The sequence below is a fragment of the Aristolochia californica genome, unplaced genomic scaffold (genome assembly GCF_029961685.1).
Source record: "Aristolochia californica isolate CCGP_79_NKW_82.1479 unplaced genomic scaffold, dmAriCali1.0.hap1 SCAF_13, whole genome shotgun sequence".
Taxonomy (NCBI): Eukaryota; Viridiplantae; Streptophyta; class Magnoliopsida; order Piperales; family Aristolochiaceae; genus Aristolochia; species Aristolochia californica.
In genome coordinates this window covers 27,532,869-27,555,231 of record NW_027181804.1, presented here as the reverse complement: position 1 = coordinate 27,555,231, position 22,363 = coordinate 27,532,869, and the positions used below count along the sequence as shown (strand labels likewise).

The window sequence follows — 22,363 nt, the reverse complement described above, 5'->3', positions numbered from 1 at the left end:
GTGCTGTGAAGCATCTCTGAAGGGGGCGGCGATGGACGAGATTAGCACAGACGATTGCAAGCTGAAAGGTGTCGGGAGAAATCCTCCACTGATGGTTTACTAGGACCAAATATCTGCTGTAAAAGGTTAAACAGTTGGAATGCCAGCTTGAGCTCGAATAACGTGTGAAACTGAAGTTGGAGAAAGTCTTACTTTAGTATCTACCCTTTCTACGGAATTCGAATTCTATTCCAATTGTTATATCTAAACTCACTAGTTAGAGTACAATAAAGAATATAGGAATTATTTTTTTTTTTTTTCAAAAATACCTCTGACGAGATTGCACGGAGAAAGTGAGAGAAAATACCAAGTATGAGCGGCGGCAGTGGGTTGCAGCTACCATATAGAAAGAGATAAAAGAATAATTTCCCGATAAAGATTGCCAGCGACGGCAGACTAGTTCTAATTAATCAATCGGAAACTCTGATACCATATAGAATATAGGAATGATGAATAATATTGTCGTGATTATTATTAATCAAGTGTAAACTATTTATAGAATTACACAAAGAGATTGTAGGTGATTAGAACTCTACAATTTGAATCTATCTCTAATTCAATCACTAGTTATCTTTATCTCTATCATTATCTTTATATCTATCACTATATTTATCTCTATCTCTATTATACATCATGGTTATTGAAACACTAGGTATAGAAGATTTGTATATGATTCTCATATATAATAAATCTCATATAACTGAAATTGATATGATCGAGTTTTACAGGAGTTTCATGAGAGGAAGTCTCACAAAATAGCCTTATTTAAATGTATTTTTGATATATTATTTTTTTATTTGTGTTTAATTGTTTAATTGTACCAAGACTTATCTTTTAAGTATTTGACTTTGAGTGTAACTAGGAGATTAGTTTAATTGTAATATGATTATACTAGTTTCCTTTGTTATAAATAGAGACTCATTGTATTCAATTATAATCAAATTAATAATTTTTTATCACTAACATCTAATTTATCTAAATTTTCCAAAGGATTAAAAATATCTCATCTCTAAGACACTTAATAAAAATTTTTATGTAAAAGTTGCTTTAAAAGGGGAGGAGAGTTAGTGTACTTAATTAGACGAATTTTTTTCTATGTAGAGCCGCAGAAGTGGCTTACACATGAAGTAGAGTGTTAAAAAATAGTCCGACATAGATTAATGAGTACAAAGATCTTGTGTTTATTAATTGACTGTCATTTTAAGATACGCCTTGGATACAAGAGACTGGATCTTGATATACTTCATAATATTACATTTTTGTTACCATAGGATATATTGGTTGCTATAATTAATTGATTCGGAATGAAACTTGGAATTGGGCACACATGAAGATGTGAATCACTTAAAAATATAAATTTATTCATTCTATAGCAGATCTTCTCAGAAGTACAATCCTTTTCAAGTTCAAGCAGATGTCCTATTATAATCCCATGGTAAGATTGAGTATGATTTCATCCCATAATAATTAGCCACTTAAGATATCTGTTGTTCAACTTCATAAACCAACATTTTTTTTTATTAATACTGATCTATATGAGACTATTCTTGGATAGTTAAGAGTGCGATTTCCCAGTAAAAACGAAAATGATCATGTAGATGTAGCAAAATTGAGTATGACCTCTGAATCATATATTTTGTGTTACATCACCATACAATATTGTGTGTATAACACATAGGACAAGTGACCATTTAATTGGTTAATTAGCCTTTTGAGCCTATGATCTTGTACTCCTTATTATCTCACTTTCTTTCATCTTAGGAATTGATCCAACTTTATTTGAGACACTTGATTCTTTAATATTGTAAATGATTGTATATTGTTTATTTAATGCATATAGCTTTTGGAGAGTTCATATTTTATATGGAGTTGGCAGATTTTATTCCATGAGAAATTCACCCTTAGGGGCAAAATATAAGCTCGAAAAATTATCAATTATACTCAAAATATTGATATTCTAAAAATAGTCTTATAAGTAATTATTTTAAAACTATTTTATGAAACATATTTTTATTTAAATTTTTAAGAAACTTAGCCTATAGACCCATGTTAGGTGCCATATTTGGGATCAAGGTCAGCTATTGTGGGACGCCTCAACTAGCCAGAGTTTGAGTTTGAGTGCGAGGCGGAGATAGAAGAGGAATCCATATTGGAGTAAGATAGATGTGTCATTGGACTTTATATATGTTGGGTAGAGCCATTCTACTCCATCTTGTGAGAGAGAGTTTTAGACAATTATGTAAAAGATATAAGTACTCTAATTATTTTTCAAAGATTTTAACTTATTTTTGTTGAAGAAGCTAATTAAGTAGTCTAAGATGAGTCTCATGCAAAGTATATTTTACAAGTTTCGTAGAGTCTAAGTGAATATCCCGTAAGACAAATCCCAGAAGAAATAAAAAAGATAAAAAAGATGAATTTTTCATTTTTCCTAAAAAGTTATATTTTTGGTGTAATTCAGAACTTTAGAAAAGTTTATTTTTAGTAGGATTTAAGTCGTATTCACTTATAAAAGGACATGATGTAAGAGAACATAACACCTCTCTTATATTTTTCCTTACATATTAATCTACACCAGCTCTCTTGCCTCTTTTTTTTTTTACCTTTGTCTTCCATGTTTTCTCTTCTTTTCTCTCTTTTCCTTGCTTCCTTCCTGAAACTTAACATGATATCAGAGTCGATAAGGTTCTAACATTAAAAAAGGAGAAGAAAATGGACAAGAAAGGGAGGAAGAAGAAAAAGAAAAAAAAAAGAATTTAACCATTATTATTCCTAAAAATAGTTAGTGAAAAAAAGAATTTGAGCATTATCTCATTTTCACTAACTATTTTTTGGAAATAATAATGGTCAAATTCTCATTTTCTTTTATTTTTTTTCTTTTCAAAGAGTTCCAAACAGACCAAAAGAGTATGTTTTGCTAAAGACTAGCATATAATGGATCTCTACATGTTTGTCTTGTCAATGCTTGACCTCCAAACCCATTTTGATAGTATGTCATGTAAAATATTTTCAAAAATTTTACACAAAATGAATGATACATAGAAGCCTACTTGATGCCATGATCAATTTTCTCTTGATGGTGAATTTTTACAATGATTTCTTTCTCTGGATGAGTTTCTATCGATGGGACATGATCGAAACTCGTAGATTGGACAAATTTGTTCTAGATATATGTTCTCACCATTAGGAAAGCGTAATGTGGCCCCAAAGAGTAGGGCTCACTTAGCTCGGGCCATTGAGTTTCTCTAATATTCTCTAGCTTGGCACAAGCTTTCTTCAAGCACAAACAAGGATGAATCATGGCTCTGATATCAAATATAAAATATTTTCAAAAAATTTACAAAAAAAGAATAATGGTTAGAAACCTACCTGACACCATGATCGACTTTGTGATAACGAATGTCCATTGTAGTTTCTTTCTCTGGTTGGAACTTGTAGAGAAAGGATATTGGATAAATCAGCACTTTCCACCATGAGGGAAGTGTAACTATCTATAATCACATAACTGACTCAGTTATGTATATAATATGGGCTCAAATAGTAGTGCTCACTAAAGAGAAGCTCAGGCCAATGGGTTTTTCTAACATGTAATTGATGAATTCTATTAGCTTGATGCCTACCTCAAATCTTTTGACTTCAGAATGCAAACCATTTTAAAAGTGACAAAGATGATACCTAAATTCCAATGATGCTCCCTCCCAAGGAAATCTACTTTTAATAGCCTCCATGGGTTCATAATGTAGAAGGTCAAAGGAAAGATAATCACCAGATATTCCTACCAAAGTGGTTGTAAAAAAAAGCCAAGATAAGAGGATCAAAAGGCTAGGGTTTGCTACCAAGGACTGAAATTATATTCTCCAAAAGTTTATGCTAAGATTGAGACCTAACAATGAGATTTTTTACTACTTAACCCTCTTTCCTCCTGTTACTAAAGCAGATTATTCAACAATGAATTAAGAAATAAGCATTCTTGATGAAAAGTAAAAGAGTGGTGAAGTAAAGAGTCTGAACCAGTTTGCTTGGCAAGAGTAAAAATAGCTGCAAGCATTTTGCCCACAATGTTGAAGAGACAAATGAATAGAGGACATCCTGATGGGGAACTGTTAATCAAAAGGGAAAAAAAAGCAAAAGAGATGCAACTTCTTTTCCTACTTCTCTACTTAGTACCAAAGCCATCTTAAAACTGACAAGTTCAAAAACAACTTACTTTGTCAACAACCCTTTTCCATGTTAGAGTTTAAGAATGAATGGCATTGACTGGAATGTCAGAAGAGCTGAGTTAAAGATCTCTCTCTGCTTGGAAAAGTTGTCTGATATTCGCAAGCTATAAATCTGTCAAAAGGGTGAGCCCAGTACAAAATCTTGTGCTTAAGACCTAAGCAATTGATATAAACTAGAAATAAGGGCAATGAAGTTTACATCCACTTGCTGGTGATGTTCTGGTGATACAAGTCCTTAAAAGGGACAAGAATGTCCTGTTGTAGGAAGCTTGAACCCATCTAATAGAAGTCAAAGATAAAGCAATCCAAATCTAGGACTAAAGAAGGGGGCAGGGAGTTGATGGCCTCCTCGATTTGTTCCAGAACTGTAGCAATTTACAGATCTAGTGAGGCTAGTTAGAAGTTGAGTATGATAGCCCTTCAGCCTTTGTAGCTACTCTCTGTAAAGCTCTAAAAATAAATCAATCAAATTGTTAGTATCAGGGACTCATCAAATGTTCGGGTCCTAGCACCTCAAAGGAAGTTGATGATGTTTTGTCTCAAGTTGGCGCAAGCAACAGCATTGAAGAATCCAGTACTGACAGTCTTCTCCCCCCATGAAGCACTTGAAGAAAGCCTGCTACTGCCAACAGATGCATACCTAGTTGATCATCAAACCAAGAGAAGCTTTATATGAGTCCTGCTTAGAGAGCCCCTCTCTCCACAGAAGGTGAGACACCTCTTTCACATCGAGAGTATAATCACACAAATGAGTTTAGCTTTCTTCCCCTTCACGCTCCCAAAGACATCTCGCAACCATCCTCCGATACAATTTGAAAACTCTGCAAGTCTTAGTTACAGGTGAATGGCAATGCAACTCTTTTGCCCATACCACAATGTACCGCTAAGTTTATCTGTCTATTTGGTGTCACCTGGGCAGCTGAAGTTGATTTGGTACCTGATCCAATATAAGAGACTGCAGACGGATTCACCAATCCATTCCAACCCCACAAATGATATTTGATCAATGTAATAAAACCCAGACCAGATTGATTGATTCAATTGGCTGAACCAACTCAGTCAGCCAACTCACTAGTCGCATGGAGAAATGCCCCCTGTAGGACACAAAACAAATGAGGAAGCTCCCACCAATGGAAAAGGAGTCCTTTCCTTCCCAGCCATCAATGGCAATGAGGATGAGGGCCCTACTGGCACAAAAGAAAGAGAATTAGAGGGGCAAACGGTCCCCCCTTCTCATTCTCTTTTTAAATTTAAGAATAGAAGAAGAGGAAGATGGCGCTTAACTCCCTTTTGCGGAAAGGGAAGGGGCAAGACTCCACCCATAATATCAAGTATCCCAATTTTTCAAATAAATATAATCTCATAAGACATCACCACTGGTTAAACCTGATTAACCCATGTTTAACTGGATCCAACAAACCAAAAGGGGATACGCAAGTTTTGTAGAGTTATTCTCACACCTGAAGAACGTTTTGATGAATGGCCATATGTTGTTACTAGTCCACCAGTTACAAACAAATGCTTAGTAGTTGGACCAACACCGCACAATCTTTTATATCAAAGGCTACTGAAACCAGGGGCACATCATGCAAAATGAAAATGTTGGGAGCTTCAACCTCAGGTATTTCACGGTTTTAATCAAATTTCAAACAGATCTTGCGCATCTAACGTACTCTTTGGAAAAATGGAACCAAATCAACCTACTACCACGCAATTCTGATTTGGCCATGCTTGAGAGGCCTAAAGTCCTCGGTTTACAAGTTCCATGAATTCTGAGCTGTTCAAGGTGGTGGATAGAACCTACAATAAGAGATAGAGAGAGAGAGAGAGAGAGTGTTAAACAAAAAAAAAGGGAACCATGTTAGGATTATATTTCTAAGATATACCTTCTTGAATTTCATTACTGAAACATAATTTTTTAGTATAAATATTTTCAGAATACAGCAGAGTTAGTGTGGCTCTAGAGTTACTATAAAAATTTAAAGTCATGGTCAATTCAAAAAGGTTATCTCATTAGAGAATGGTGAAAGCCATTGTTGTTCTCTGTTATGTTTTAATTTTTTTTTTTAAAGAAGCATGAAAAGTTACTTCCAGAGAGAAGGTTTTTCTGAGGTACATGTTTGCAATAAAAATTGCCTTTCTAGAGTTTATCTGTACTGCTGGAGAATGAAATAGAATTCCACAAATTGAAGAATTTTTTTGACTGTAGGAACTCTTTTGAGCATTAATTCCAGACACCCTAATGCTGGCATTCGAAAACAAACAGCAGCAAAATTCTAAAAGCAATAATTCCAAACCAATTCCTAACACACTAAACCCCATCAGGGAAGCTTCTCCAAGGGTGAGGTGAAGGAAGCGCTAAGTCTTCCAGATCATTGGGCCTGTGCAAGCTAAGTATCACAAAAGAAACCATGGAAGAGTTATCACTGGAAAACAGAGAATGAAGTAGAATTCCACAAAAATACCCTTCTGACTTGTAACATGTCAGTCAATGTATAAAAACAATCCCCTCTAACATATTTTTTGTGGTCTGCACATAATAATGAAATGACCCTTTTAGCCTTTTTTAATACATTGCATAAGAAAAGATGAAATACTCTACCTTCTCAATACTGTAGATTTGAAATGTTGAAGCCACACTTTAAAGCTACATTTTCATTTTTATATAAAATAGTAAAAGTACCCATTGTGTGCATGTCATGTTAAATGATGAAAATACCTTTATGACCTATGACTAAAATACTTATACATTATTTCTCACAACAATGCCAAAAATACTCTTTTTAGCCTTTTCACTTAATTATATATTAGTAGCTTCGTTCTCACTAAAACAACATTTAAGTCATCTAATAAAATTTTCTTCCTCTATTTTATTTAACTAACATAAATATTCTATTGTATAGAGGTATGAATTGTAATTTCAAAGATAATACTAATTCTGGATTTCTATTTCTAGATTTACATAATGTGAAAAAACAATATTCAGTAATAAAATTCCAGTATTGCAATTCTAAACACAAAATAGTAAGTATTTTAGAAACAAAATACGTACCAGGACTTGAAATGTTTGTTGTGGTACTGCCTTTCAGCCAGTCTGTGGGAAAGGAAAATGCTGTTCCTAATTTCAGAAACAAAATGCTGACCAAATAAGTTTTCAGCCGGTGCAACCCTTTTTTAAGTGATCAGCAATTCTAGAAGGGCTAGGTATATTCTGAACAAATCATAGTTACCTGAACTTCACTAGTCAAAAGAAAATCACCTCAAGAAGTGGATACCTGTCTCCTGGGGAAACTGAAATTTTCATGATCTAATATTTTAAGATTTTTCCTATTTAGCCCCTCAAAATTCCTCCAACATTTTTGAGCAACCTTTTGTTATCTCTGTTTCAGTTTCATCCAGTTAACCAGATCTCAATTAACAAAGCTATGAGTGTGTTAATCTATCAAAGATAACAACAACCATATTCCACTTCTTAACTTACACAACAGACCTGTCCAAGAAATATTTATAGTAATCTACGCTGTGGGTATGCTCAAACTTTTAATTCCAAGCATCAATTTTTAAGGTTCACCACACTGGAAATATATATATCAGAACCCACTGCTCACTATGCATTCGGTGGTTCAAGAAATTCTATAATGCATCAATGAGCATGCCTCTACAGACTTTAGGAAAAGTATAAAATATTGCAGTATATATGAGTGTGTGTGTGTCTCTGTGTGTTAGAGAGAGAGTGAGAGAGAGAAGGAGAGGGAGAGAGAGAGAGAAGGAGAGGGAGAGAGAGAGAGGAAGCAACGGTTTTTTAGGATTCAAACCCAGTCCGGTATCTTTTGCGATTGCCAAACTTTTCACAGATTGCCAAAATTTTAATTTAACTTATATTGAAAAGAGTCTTACATTTCAAAAAAAGAAAAGAAAAGAGTCTTATGACAAGGAAAACCTGGTTCTATTTGATAAGGAAATTGTGAAACAACTGTACCTGTCTAACCTAATAGGCTAAAAATGCAAGCCCAATTCAATCATTGAGACACAAGTACTGATGAAGTAACTGAAGAATATATAGTAAATTTTTTTGTCAGAAACTTGTTTTACTCGTTTGGTTGTTTTAAGGGGTTTTAACTTGATGGACAAGCCATAGCGATTGATTCCAGAACATTACTCCAGCTATCATTTAGAAATAAGTACAGGCCATATAGATATCTGCTCAGGCATATTTCAGTCCCAGAAGGGTAATGTAGCTGTTGTCATCCTATGTTCATTAACAAGTTAATATTTTCAAGACTACATGGTTCATACAAAGGTTTTTTTCCAATGACTTCTTACCTTCTCTCATTATTGAACTTCCACAACTACAACATGGATCATTGCAGTACCCTTCCTTGTCCCAATTCCCAAAGATTCACAAATACAACACTGGTCTCTTGATGGTTCCTCGGACACAATAACATGTAAAATCATCAAGAGATAACTCAAATAGATGTTCACATATCCAGATTACCATAAACTCTGAAGATAGAATTTTTAATGGATGATAAGCCTGATAATATTTGGTAATTGCTGTACAAGGAGAGAAAATTGGTCAATAACCTTCCTCCAGTAGCCAGTGACTCATTAGATGACAGACTAGGTAAGGAGCTAGAAAGACCAATGTAGTTCTTCAATACTGCAGGTAATTTTTTGTTCCACATAGCTGTTTTAGACTTTATATATTATTTGTTCCACATAGCTGTTGCCACACTTGGGCTCTCCCTAAACATGGAAAAATTCCTTGGAAAATTTATATGACAGCAGTTCCTTCAAACTTTTGGCTCAGGTGTAGAAGATGAACTTTTCAGCATACTTCATTCCCACTGGAGGCTTGTAATTGAGGCAATGTAAATATCCATCCTCCTTTAGGACAGCTCCGCTAAAAAAAAAAAGCCTCCTCTACCTAGCTCTCTCATTACAAGACACTGAAAAACCATTACAATATTCAATTGTTAACCCACCAAAACAACCCTCGGTTCCCCCTTTGGAAGGTGAGCTGAAATTGAATATTGATGGCAACTTGTTGTGTAATCCTGCCCCTGCTATTTTAGTGGCATAGTTAGAAACCATAGTAGTGTTTTTCTTTTCGCATTCTCTGGCCCAGCTAGGGTATGTGATTCCATTGAAGCTGAAACTATGGTTCTCATCACAGGAGCTGGACTATTCGCTCAAAGATTCACAGGTACTTCGGTGGTTGAAGGTGACTTTGCCACAACAATCTCAAGGATGACAAGAAATTCATAGCCAACTTGGAGTGCAATAGACATCAACTGAAATCACAGTATTATGTGCATCTTGGATAGTTGAACCAGAGTGTGTCTTGCTACCATTAAACAGTCACAACCAGCTAGCAAACAAGGGAGTTTCTTGGCAGCAGCTTTCTGTTGAAATTTCCCTCTCCTTGTAACTGTAAGGTTTGGGCTTTGGATCAAGTATGTCAACCAGCTAAGTGCCTGTTACTTGATTTTTTGTTTTTGGTTTGTGGCAACTTGTTATTTGACTATTTATTATAAGTTTAAGAGTGTAAAATATGACAATGAGAAGATGATTAAAATATGTAAGGTGAAAACAAGAATGCAATATGGAAACATGACATATATTAGAAAATAACAGCATACTCAAATCAAAATGGAGATATACTAACACATGCAAGTAAGCAGCATAATTGAAGTCACTCAGATCAGGAGAACAGGAGTTAAGACTTTGGAAATTACCTACCAAATCAGTCACAGAGTTTATAGGCAGAAGTTAGCATTTGGCACCTTACATTGATTATTTGCAGACGACTGCAAGTGCTAGATAAAAGCGTATCAGTATAAGCTAGAGCGAAGGTTTCAGAAAAGTAAAGTACCAACAGCGCCACAAAAAAAGAGGAGAGTTTGACCCAATTCCCCGTGATTATCTTGTTTTATATTATCTGTTGAGCAGTAACTATGTCCATTTCTAGGTCTCGATTCACACGCAGCAGTAGATCACATTCTAATGCCTGTTTCTGTCTGTGACCTCAGAAAGAGGTTGACAAGCTTATTGAAAAAATCTAAAATAAAATTTCCATGAATAGTTTCAAGTAAAGAAGAATTTCGAGAATAAGACAAATACTGAAAGAAATGCATAGCCAAATGATCATGGTTATAAAAGTAATCAAAAGATATTCTGTGGCGAAAAGCCCAAACATGGACTTCTCAAGAAATCCAACCTTCAGTATACAAAATTTACAACCCAATATCCACCTCAGCCAGCTGTTAGAACAAGTAAGCCCTCTTCATGGACTCTATACAATTCCTCCGTGTCTGAAACTACCATCCCCACAATCAGTGGTAGGGTCTAAGCCACAAGGTGAATCATACCATTTAGGGTTATCTGGATAGAAACTGTCCACCTGTATTCCTACTAAACTGGGGTCTGTCACTATAGTTCCATCATGCCTTATTGGTTTAATCAACTTGGAATCCTCCTCACATTCAAGAATGCTTTTTTCATCAAAGTCCCCACAGTCCTTCAACCACTTGTCCGATTTACAGTTGTCCCTCATAAGAACCTTTGCATCCCCACATTGACTCATTTGATCCCATGTCTGTACAAAACTGTCTTCCTCTTCCTCAATCAATTCTGCATCTTTACCATCTCCATATATCCTATGGTGTGGATCTCCCCATTGACCCAATTCATTATCGACCAGAACCTCATCTGAGTGCTGCTTATCAAGCAGGAGATCCACCGGCCTTGAGGCCTCATCCCCAATTCTTCTAACCCGATTCACGAGTTCACCTAACTCTCTGGATAGTGAAGACAAAACCTCCCTTGGCATTTTTGCAATCTTAGCTTCAAGAACTCCAATTTCAACCCTAAGGTCCTGCAGCTGTTGCAGAACTGCAAACTGAGAATCACTCTCATCTTTCGCTATCAATCCATATCCATCTGAGTCCAAATCATCATTCAAACCATAAACAGTTTCCTGGTCCATCGGGAAACCCCCTTTGTGACCCAAAACCCTGTGAATTATTCGAGCATTTCCGTCCAACGGTCCTGGCTCATGCCCCGAATGCACAGCATAAAGCTTAAAAACTGCCATCCCTTCCTCCTGATACACAAAGGTCTTGTCTTTCTCATTGTAATTGGCTATAGGCACAATTGCCCTAATCCGGAACCCACAGCCACACCTCTTCGAAGCGTAGGGCTCCCGCTTCAAAGCCCGTGCCTTTTTGGCCGAGGCAGGCTCCCCAGCTCGGTGGCAAGCATAATCTTTAACCTCGGCCATAAAGGGTTTGTACCGGATGTACTTCTGACGAATACAGAGCACCACCTTATGCTTCGCAGCCAACTGCTGCAATCTGCTAGGGACCTCCTTGGCAGGGACCTCAAACGACTCGGTGTACTCGAACCTCCTCCGCTTAGTTCGCTGGGAGGAAGGACACCCGTCGGAGCAGACTGGACATGCAGTAACACAAACCCTAATAAAGGATTCCGGAATACCATAAAATTTGGCACCGACAGTCCACACTTGCTTGATTCTCTCGACGGTTTCCTTAAGCCCTAGGTGCTTGAGATCGGCGTCGCCATGGAAGCTCATCACTATATCCTGCCACTGGTCGATGTGAGACACGTACTGGTGGGAATTGTTCTTGAAGTAAAGGGCCTGGTTGCCATGCTCGTCGACGTGAGCGTTGAGCTTGTCCTGGATGCGTTTCCAAGCGGTCGTATACGCGGTGTCCTCGTTCCGGTCCTTCCAGACAAGGCGCCATGACTTAAGGACGGGGCGAGGCGTGGCGGCTCGGATTTCAGCCGGAGTAGCCAAACGGCGTTCCAAGATACAGAGAACCATGAGGGCGTGTGAGTCACGGTTGAAAGTATAGAACTGGGCAGAGATATGGGGCTCCGGGTCAATGAAAGGGGTTGGGCCCTCCCGTGGGGCGGGTCCGGGAATGGACGGCAAAGCAGGGGGACGGTCAGGGTCGGAGGAGGAGGATTGATCGCTGTGGCCTGGAGAAGAAACGCGCTTCTCGTTCTCATCCTCGTCTTCCTCGTCATCGTCGTCGCGGAAGACAACGATTTCCGGCAAGAGAGAAAAGGAAGGGGGAGGAGGCTGAAGGGTGGGGTCCATGGGCGGCTGGAGATGGTGGTGGAGGTGGTTGAGGTTCATGAAGGAGGCCAAGAACGAGCGTTGAAGGAGAGTTAGGAGAAAAAGAGGCGCCTAGGTTTTTCTGATTTTACCTCGAGTCAAAGACAAAAGAGAGAAAGAGAGAGAGAGAGGGCTGTGCCGTTTGTCCGATCTTTGTTGTGGCTGCAACTGGAGCATCGAGCTTATCCGTACTACGTCGAACGCCGAACTAAAAATTCCCATTTTCGGGATTTCCCTCTTTAACAAGTCCGTTTGGGCTGTGTTTTTTCGCTTCAATGGCAAACACGTAATTTCATATAAATCCGTTTATCAAAAAAGGAAAAACAAAAACGAAATTGTCCGATTTTTATCCATTTGGGAGACGAGAAATTCTGAATTTACCCTCCTTAGCAAAATTGGGTTTGGTCGGTTTACCCGACCAGACCTCAAACCGGACCAAATTAGCCGGTTCAATTGGGTTAAATCAAAATTAAATTATTTTTCAGTTCTTATTTAGGTAAAAATTAATTTACACTTTCTTCTATAATTTACCCTAAACACAAATTCATGTCCATTTCTACAATCAAATGAATGAATTACAAAGGAAATTAAATGGTCAAACGTGACACAGTTTATGATTGTAAGTATTTGGAACCCAAAGTTTGACATCAATCAATTGGTTAAACAAGTGAAAGAAAAGCATATAAGGTGGGGGGATGTCTCACTTTCCAACTAGGTTTTGCACTACAAGAAGCTTCCTCAAGTGGGGGCAATTGATGGGTGGATTGGATATGAACACAACTTTTAAAAAAACCATAGCCTAAAAACTGTATATTCGGAAGGGTATCCATAGTTTAAATGAGGAATATTAGGGGTGTCCATTTTATCTGATTATTCGATTTTTTGTCCGCCGTTTATTAAACGGAATGAATATGAAACAAAAAGTTTACCTATACATGTAATTGGATAATTTTATCCATTTACCCATTACATCACAATTTCATTAAACTGAACAGAATTGAGTAATACCCATTTACTTGATTACCGATTATATAAGGGTATTATAATAATTTTTTACATACTTATGTGGGAAGGACCTTATATGCATGTTGTTATATGACTTTGTACTGTCTGTGGACACTATAAACATGCTGTAATATTTTTTAGTTTTAAATAATTTAATCTATTTTATTATTATTATTTATAATTTTTATAATAATAACGTCAAATTAAACTAGGGTCAATTAGGTCTAACCATCACTTGTCCCAAATCATCGACATACCATAATTATAAATAAAAATGAATTTCTACTTTAGAGAAGTTCTTCCCTGACCTTTATATTATATGGGACTTGAAACCTTGTCCCTCTGCTTTTCTTTGGTTGAACTCAATTTAGTCCAAATTTTATAACACTACCTTAAATAGACTTTTTTTTTTGCAAGAAAAGAGGTTTAATAATTTTTTTGCACAATTATTGCAAATCTTAATAAGGAGAATAATAAATATTGCGACGGTTGGGAAACTCATTGAGTTGACTTAGAACTGGATCGAGTTAACTCGGTTCGGATAGAAACCTGTATGATTTCTTGTATAAATGGTTGTAAGTGAAGTTTTGCGATTTTCTATTTTTTCAGCTTTGTAAGTAGAGTTTTGGCAAATAAAAATGGTGATTCTATCAACTATGGCTTCAATATGATATGGCATACAAAGAGTTCTCATTCCACATGTTCTCTTTTTGTTTTTTGGTACATATATGGCACCTTTTGATCTCTAGATTGAACCAATGTCTTCGTCATATTATAGGAATAAAGAGAAAGAAAACTTACAAGAATTGGAGGAAGAAATGTTAGCTTCTATTAACTACTTATGTGCTTTATGGTTTTTTCAATAGATGCAGACTTAGATCCAGCCACAGACACCCTCCTATTAATGGTTTATAGTTTTTTTATATTATTTTTGTATACTTAGTAATTTTTATATTAATAGAAATTGTAAAAATTTTAAATTTTTTGGGATATTGTTATGCATATTTTTATTTTTTTAAAATTTTAAATTTAATATATATTTTTAAATAAAATTATTTATTAAACAAAGAAATTAAGTTAACAAATTAATAAAAAAATTACTATCTACCAATGAAACTAAGAATTCACTGACAAAAGATGCACATAAGAAGGGTCCACTGCCAATGAAATCAATTTAAATTCGGTAGTAGAGGGTGGACACTTTGCCAGCAAATTAAATAAATTCACTGGTAGAGACGCAAAATCCCAGCCAACAAATTTTTTTATTTTACAGGCAGGGATTTTGACTTTTGCCACCTTCTCTAGCAGAAGCCTCTTCCAGCTGAAATGCACCAACAAATGTTACTATAATTTTTTGCTTATAGAAAGCTTGCCAACAAACTTAACTTTTGCTAGCAAGAAAATTCGCTGGTATAAGTTCAATTTCTTGTTGTGAAGTACAAAGAGATAGATAACTTTAAGACCACAAAGAATGGAGTTTGTAACAAAGCATTTTTCTCATTAAGGGGGAGTAAACTAATTGAAATTTAAAAAGTGAAGCTAAAATGGTTGAACATAAACAAGAAAGTGAAGGGAGTTAAAAACACATTGAAACATAGAAGTATAAACTTAGGTGTTAATTTCAAAACATATGAAATTTTCAACCTAGTTGGCGAAGAAGATGGAGTTGAACCTAGGGCACAAGATTCAAACCCACGGTGAGAAAATTCAAATTTTCAGATGGTAAACCTAGATTTGGATGTTGTACAGCTTCAAATTTTGCAATTGACCTACCAATATGTTCAACAATAAAAAATAAGATCTATTAATTTTTCATAATTTTTTACCCAATTTTCATCTAGTTTATAAAATACCAAAAATGATATTATCCATTCACAATAACTTTTTTTTTACGTTGGGAATTGTGTTATATATATATAACTCATCCCAAACTCTAAGATAGTCTTACCTACACAAATCTCAAGCTCTCGAGGGCTCCTATAGTGATTTGCAAGTTCTAGTGTCATATTAAGAGCTCAAGAAGAAGTGCTTTTGACATATTTTTCACTCAAAGCAAAGTATTTTTGTGCATTGATTTAATATTAGTTTAAATTACTTGGTTTTTGATTGATGGTGATTTGGTAACAAAATTTTACATCATAATAACCAATGATTTTCACATCAATTGTTTGAATTAAAAAATTTCTTGACTGTAGCTTATTTTAATACCTAATATATTAGAACTGCTTAATTGTTGGTAGATTTACCTTAGGATTGGATATAACCTTATTTATATGCTTAATTGTAATATCTGTTGATGAAAATACTATATGTATGTGTAACGAGCTAAGCAAGTATCCTTTGCATTTATATACCAATCAAGATTTGTATAAGTGAATTGAGAGTAATCGAAAACCCCTTCAATTGGGTTTAGGTGTCATATATCTTTGGAGGGTTAGAAGTCATTTGGCTGATATTTATTGATAGTTTAATTCCAGGGCAAGAGCTCACTAGGAGGGTAACAATAATTTGAAATATTAATTATGAACCACTATAAAAATCTGAGGTGAGCTAAGCTATTAAGAATTTGAAATATTATCGAAAGATTTACATGTACAATTCATTTCTTATATTAGTGAATTACACATATATTTACCAAAACCCTAACAAATCACATGCTTTGGAGTGTTGTTAAGCATACACTTTCAAGTCAATAGTTCAAGTAGTACTTGGCAAGGGGAAGCTTTTGCTCATAATAGATGGCTCTCCTATTTCTCTCTCTTGCTCAATATTTGTGAAGTGTTCTCCTTTGTTTTGGGAACTTCTATAACCATGCTAACATTAAAATTTTCAGCCTATTTAAAGGCAAACAATTCTTCTAAACTCAATAAAGTGAATACAAAACAAATCTCGAGTTATCTCAAATTCTGTTTTCAGTATCAATATTTTCTCTACACGATGGACTTGATTCTTGGTTTGTTTAAGGGTCTCTTTGGAACCCCTAGAAAAGAAAAGAAAATGAGAATTTGACCATTATTATTCCCAAAAAATTAGTTAGTAAAAATGAGATAATGATCAAATTCTCCTTTTCCTAAACATCAGAGAGATCGCCTCTTCAAGTCTTCATTAGCACAAGGACGATAAATTGTTAAACTAGAAATCTTTTTTCTCATAGAGGAAAATAAGGTTTGGTTTAGGCATTTTCACTTGGAAATCTGTGAAATTTTGCCATTGAGAAACACAAGCTGGTCTTTCTAAGGCTAACCTTTTGTATCAAATCAACAGCTTGGCAGGGCCTTCAAGTGCTTGTGAAACTTGTGAAAGTTATTGAAATTCCAATATGCAGTTTCACCATCTGTAAGTGCTTAACAATGGTGAACATGAACCATGAAGCGGGTTAAATCACTCAAGTCTAAGATTTGAAAGTTTAACCAGACTTGATTAAGATTAGGAAGTCATCAATAACTTAGACCCAGTTCAGCTACAGTTAGAGCAAAAGTAGAGAAACCTTTAAGAATACTTGGGTAGTGGTTGAAACTGTCCTTCATTGAAGTATCTAGAGAGGTATTCTTGTGCCAGTAACTGAAGTTCGATCTCTGCACTGCGCTGATCTGATATATTCCCGGTGTTCATCGTCTCTGGAAGAGCCTGCAACTGTCGAGAATTGGGAACTGGTTGCAACTGATCATCAACGGGCACCAGAGTCGATGAGATGGAGCTGTTTGCTAGGTAGCAAGGTGGAGCTGGGATGTCCATGCTTGAGAGATGAGTTTGAACTACTGCCAATTCATTTTGCAGGTTCACAACCTGGAATTTCAAAAGACAAAGATAGTTTAATCGGAGAGTTGTAGCCATTACTGAAGTAAGAGATTTGTTCTGCCATTGATGCGGCACAACTGCACTACAGGTGTGTCTTCAAGAACAGGCTTCAGAATCTCAGACATGCAAGTTTACAATCTCAAGCAAGACTAGAATATATCAAATGAGGAAAGCTTGTAGATCTCGCATTTGACCTCAGCCAGCAATCAGCTTGTGGGAAGAACTTGAGCTGCTTTCAGGCATTGCTCATTCCTTTCCTGAAAAGGGATTAAGTACTGAAATCCCAACTCGCTGAAAATGAAGTCTAGGGAGGTCAGGGAAGAAAGAACACTCTGCGTCGTTATCCAAAGCTTATAGGAGATGTAATAATTACTAGTTTTATAATAGAATATTTGATATTGACTGAAGAGAGAAGATCGGGGCCTCAGAAGACTCCACTGGATCAAAACGATAACCAAGAAACCATTTTTAAGTGAAATATGAGCAATCTTTAAGAGGTCCAATCGGCAACCCATTTCAAGCTGAAAGAGCAGGAACTCGTGCATCATTTTTTAAAAAAAAATCTCAAATAGATTGATTGGATGGTTCGAAAGAATTAAGAGGGAACCATAACAGTCAATCGATGGCATTCCCCATGATCGTACGGCCAGAAAATCATGCTGACTTCATCTTGAAGATGTCAGAAAAACCCCTCCCCTGTGCCTCTGACAACGGCTGCTGCTCATTTGATGAAACAGTTGTTTTATAAATTTTGCGACCAAACCCTAGTTCATAAGTCTTCCAAATGAAAAATCGTCATAAATGAAATCCATCAGCGCAAGCAACTCTGTCTTTGCAAGTTCAAACTCGAAGAGCATATCAAGAGGAGTTACATGTGGAAAGGTTTTATTCATGGACAAAACGTAGAAAGGAGTTACATCTGAATTCTCCAGCCCGCCGGTCTCCATCTCCGTAAAGCCAGATAATTCTGAACTACCGAGCAGAGATGGAGGTGCCCAGAAGTCATCGAAACGAAAAAAAAAAAAAAAAAAAAAAGAAGAAGAATATCTTCCATCACAGACCTACTGCTTGCTCAAAAGAGAAGAATCTTTTCCGTAGGAACATTTAAAACTGGGTAAAGATCATAGATAATATAACCTTCTTTCTGTAGCGAAATTAATTGTCTGCGAGAAGAAGGAAAAAGGCAAATAAACCGGAGGTTACCTGCTGCTGAAGGGCGAAGATATGGGAGACGCAGCCGTAGACGGGATCTCTGAGCCTGGCCTGAGCTTCATAGCAGATAGTGACGACGGCGTCTAGGCGCTTGTGGTCTGGTATCCGCGCAAGAAGCTTGGAGACGTTACTGGCGCCGAATATCTTATGCACCGCCGCGAACCGCCCGGCTCCCTGCTCGGCGTCGAAGTAAGGAGCGAAGATGCACCCGCTGACGCACTTCCTCCGAAGAAACTTACACGCGCCGCATGGCCCACCGCCTCCGCCGCCGCTCCCGTTATTGCTTCTGCTCATTCTTTTAGCCTTGCTGCAATCCTTTTCTCTCCCCTTTATGGCATTATCCGTCACGTCCCACAGAAAGATAAGAGTGATAGACAGAGAGAAAAGAGGGTTGGCCGGTCTGTAGGGCTAACTTGGAAGACAGGGAAGAAAAAGACTTACTTTTCTTGCTTTCTTCTGTTGCTTTTGTTACTTGAGAGTATTTATTCCCAATTGAAACAGCGCCGAACTGAGAAGATCGTACAGAAAATTGTTTTAGCCTTCGGTGATGAGTCTTGGAGCTGTTCTTCGCATTCAATCTTTAAAGCCACGGAAACCCAGCTACCCTTTAAAGCAGATTGCGTGAAGCAAACATGCGGTCGCCTGTAGCAACTCCCAACCGCCGTGAAACGCTCCCACGTGCCACCCGCACGTGGAGATGACATGAGCCCACGTCCTCTCTCTCCCTCTCTCCCTACGTGTCTCCACCGTCTTTCTTCCTTCTACTGTTGCAGCTCGATCAACCAGGAAGACGATGCAGGGACTGATATGGGGAAAGGCGCTTCAGAGCAAATTTTGTTGTTTTTTCGTTGTTTTCCCTTTCGTGTCCGCGGATGCGTTTGAATTTTCGTCGTTTCGTTACTGCGCGATTAAATATAATTTTTTCCTTTCAATTTCTAATCGACTAATTAACTTTGGATAGAAGTCTTTGTTAACTAATATATTTGTTAATTGCTAGTGAAATCTCAATCCCTGTTTGCTTCCACAGGTTCCATCAAGGTTTTTCAAGGTTCAGAATTAGACATTTTGGACAAGCTTTTACGAAATTAAGACTCCGTTCTAATTCTACCCAGAATTCTTTCAGTTTCCTTCTGATATTCGAAAACGAAAATGATCAGAACAAACCTCATGGAGACGAAGAAAGAGAAAACAAAACGGCAAGAAAGAAAGAAAGATTTGCATGAAAGTTGCAGCGAGCAGCGACGAGAATTAAGCTTTCCCTGTGGAAAAGCTCATTTATTGAAAGCTATGGAGTGGCTGAACTGAGAGAAGTACAGATTCAGAGGAAGAAGAGAGGTCGACAGTCGAAAACATAGGGTGACTTTACTTACTTACCGCTGACTGGCACGGAGAATCATGTTGCAACTGTTCTCACGTGCAGGTACCGTCGTGCTAGGGTTACGTCGTACCAGGTGTCAATGAATGAGGTCACCGGCCGACAGGGGGGGCCAGCGGCCGTTCAATTCGAAATCGGTCGAGGGTGGTGACCAAAGACTGTGAGCAGAAGAAGTGTAAGGAGACTCGAAGGTCATCTCTCTCCCTTTAAAATACTCTTCTCTTTCGTCTCTTTGCGATTTCTAATCGACTCTCTGAACTCTGAACTCTGACCTGACCTCCATTGAGCTACTGAATACTTCGCACGGCCGCGCCGTCTGGTCCTCTGTCTTGTTCCGTCCGGAGGAGAGAAAAAGTAAACATTAAAATATAAACGAAAACCAATGGCCGATAAACGTTGCATTTTACTGCGATTTTATGCCGAGGGACGGAAGGCTGCAGGCAGCTACAGAGAGGTGAGAATGGGTTCCGGTGCTGCGTGACGTACTGTACTTGCAGACACGGTCATTGTGGCCGTCGATCTTGCACCGCTTCAGGTTCGAAAGTAAATGACAAGGGGAAAAAACCCCACTTGCAGAATTCTTGCTTCTTGTCAGCAACTCATCAATCACTCATATTGGTTTCCTGCCGCGGAATTGAGGTCGGGGAAAACTTGATCCTTAACTAGTAATACTGGAGACCTCTGAATACCCAGTTCAATCCAGAAACGTTCCTGACCCTTCTCAGGCAGTGCGTTTCTTAGTTGCAGAGGAGATTCGCAGAATGGTGGAATTGTTTAAAAGAGTTCACCAATTTATAAGAAGATGAATAATCTAATCTACAAGTTGGTAAGCTCATGAAACGGTTGTCAGTTTCATAACGTAACAGCGATCTGAGCAAAGTGAGCTCAGTCAGGCAGGAATAATTTACTCCGGGAACAAATCAACAAATGCGAGCTATTTTAGAAGAACTCGGTGCAGGAACTCTACTCGAGAGTATTGGATGCGGCAAGAAAGCCAAATGTTGGAGACAGGAATGCTTGGAGAATGGAGAATGGAGACGGGATGGGAAAGTCTCTGCAATTTAGGTTGGATAAGCCAACCAACCCAACAGCTCTTTACGAAAATTTCGTTGCAAGGATTTGAACTAAGAACTCTCAATTCTATAGAGTTGGGAAATATTTCAGAACGTAAATCTTTCCAAATTCAGAAGATTAGAAACGGAGACTTCTAAGTAAATAGAAAGAAATGCCACATTATCGATTTTTATCTTTGCCTGCTACTCCCTTCAACTAAGAAGGAACAAAGAGGAAACTATTTTCAAATTTTCAAATAGTGAAAGAGTAGGAAAGTCAAATAATAAAAAAATATATATAGAGAGAGAGAGAGAGAAAGACCATGCTCTTCTTCCTATCAAATGGGAAGGTATGAGATTTGCATGATGATGATCAATAAAGTTGAAGGTGTTGTCTACACATGCTTGTAAGGTAAACATGTGTCAATGTAGAGTATATTCTTTATTTATTATTTTTGAATGTTGATGCTAAGGTTAAGATAGTTTAAATTTTGTAATAGGTGCTTGTCATGGAGGTTGAGATGCCTATAGAGTTTGAATTATTGCTTGGTATGTCGAGTTTCATCCTTGATTCGATGTGTAACAATATTTTTCAACTATGTGTATTCTGGACAATGATATTGCACATATAAGTTTAATTTCCAAGAAAGAATTTATAAATTATTGCATTCATCTCATCGTTTCACAAAGGAAGAAAATGGAAATCTTACTAGTCATTTTGGGATAGGGTCTTCGACCTAATTTAATAATATACTTACAACATGGAGGCAAAATTGGATGAGCTCATATCCCAAACTAACCGAATACAACATCCTATACCAATGCAACAACCAACATCAATGGAGCCATATAGAGGTGTGAAGACACTAGTCAAGGAGTCATTGCAAGATGACGGTGAAGGACAAAAACAAGCAACTATGGGAGGCATCGGAGAAGAGAAGGGGAGAGTCCATGAATAATGGATGGCTAAAGGGAAAGACATGAAAAGAGGTGATGGAAGACATGGTAGGAGCAAAATCTCCCATGAATGATGAGCATCCAAGTAGGGGTGGCTTCGAACCGAGCCGACTCGAGTTTGGCTCGGTGTCGGCTCAGTTCGATTCGGTATCTCTCAAGCTCTAGCCGAGCTCGATATCCGAAATTGGCTAGTTTAAATTAACGAGCCAAGCTCGACGGAAGCCAGGTTCGGCTCGCGAGCCGGCTCGTTAATTTAACGAGCAGCGGATTCAAGGGATTTGGGAAATTTTTGACAGTCTGCCATTTCCCATGCTGCTCTCTCTCTCGAAATTATTTTTTTGGGTCTCTCTCGCTCTCTTGGTCTCCTCTTTCCCTTCTCTCTTCTTCTTCCAAAATTTTTCTCTCCCTCTCGCCGTCGGTGCCCTTTCCGCCGCCGCTGCACCTAATCCTTCCCCCCGCGCATCTCCTTCTTTGCCTCTCATCGTCGTCGCTGTCAACTCCTGTAGTGTCGCCCTCGCCTCGTCGTACCACAGCTAGAGCAGCTGCTCTGAACCCTCTC

General features: G+C 37.6%; 2 protein-coding genes across 2 annotated transcripts; both read right to left on the bottom strand.

Annotated features, from left to right (window-relative positions):
• Positions 1-10,381: 10,381 nt before the first annotated feature.
• Positions 10,382-12,562, bottom strand: LOC137948718 (uncharacterized). The gene has a single exon (XM_068794867.1). It carries the CDS (start codon positions 12,424-12,426, stop codon positions 10,558-10,560), a length of 1,869 nt encoding a protein of 622 aa, XP_068650968.1. The 5' UTR covers positions 12,427-12,562; the 3' UTR covers positions 10,382-10,557.
• Positions 12,563-16,899: 4,337 nt separating this feature from the next.
• LOC137947769 (LOB domain-containing protein 30-like) lies at positions 16,900-18,714 on the bottom strand. The gene is made up of 2 exons (XM_068793535.1): positions 18,412-18,714; positions 16,900-17,196 (listed from the first exon to the last, which is right to left on the bottom strand). The coding sequence occupies exons 1-2, from the start codon at positions 18,712-18,714 to the stop codon at positions 16,900-16,902; spliced, it is 600 nt and encodes a 199-aa protein (XP_068649636.1).
• Positions 18,715-22,363: the final 3,649 nt, after the last annotated feature.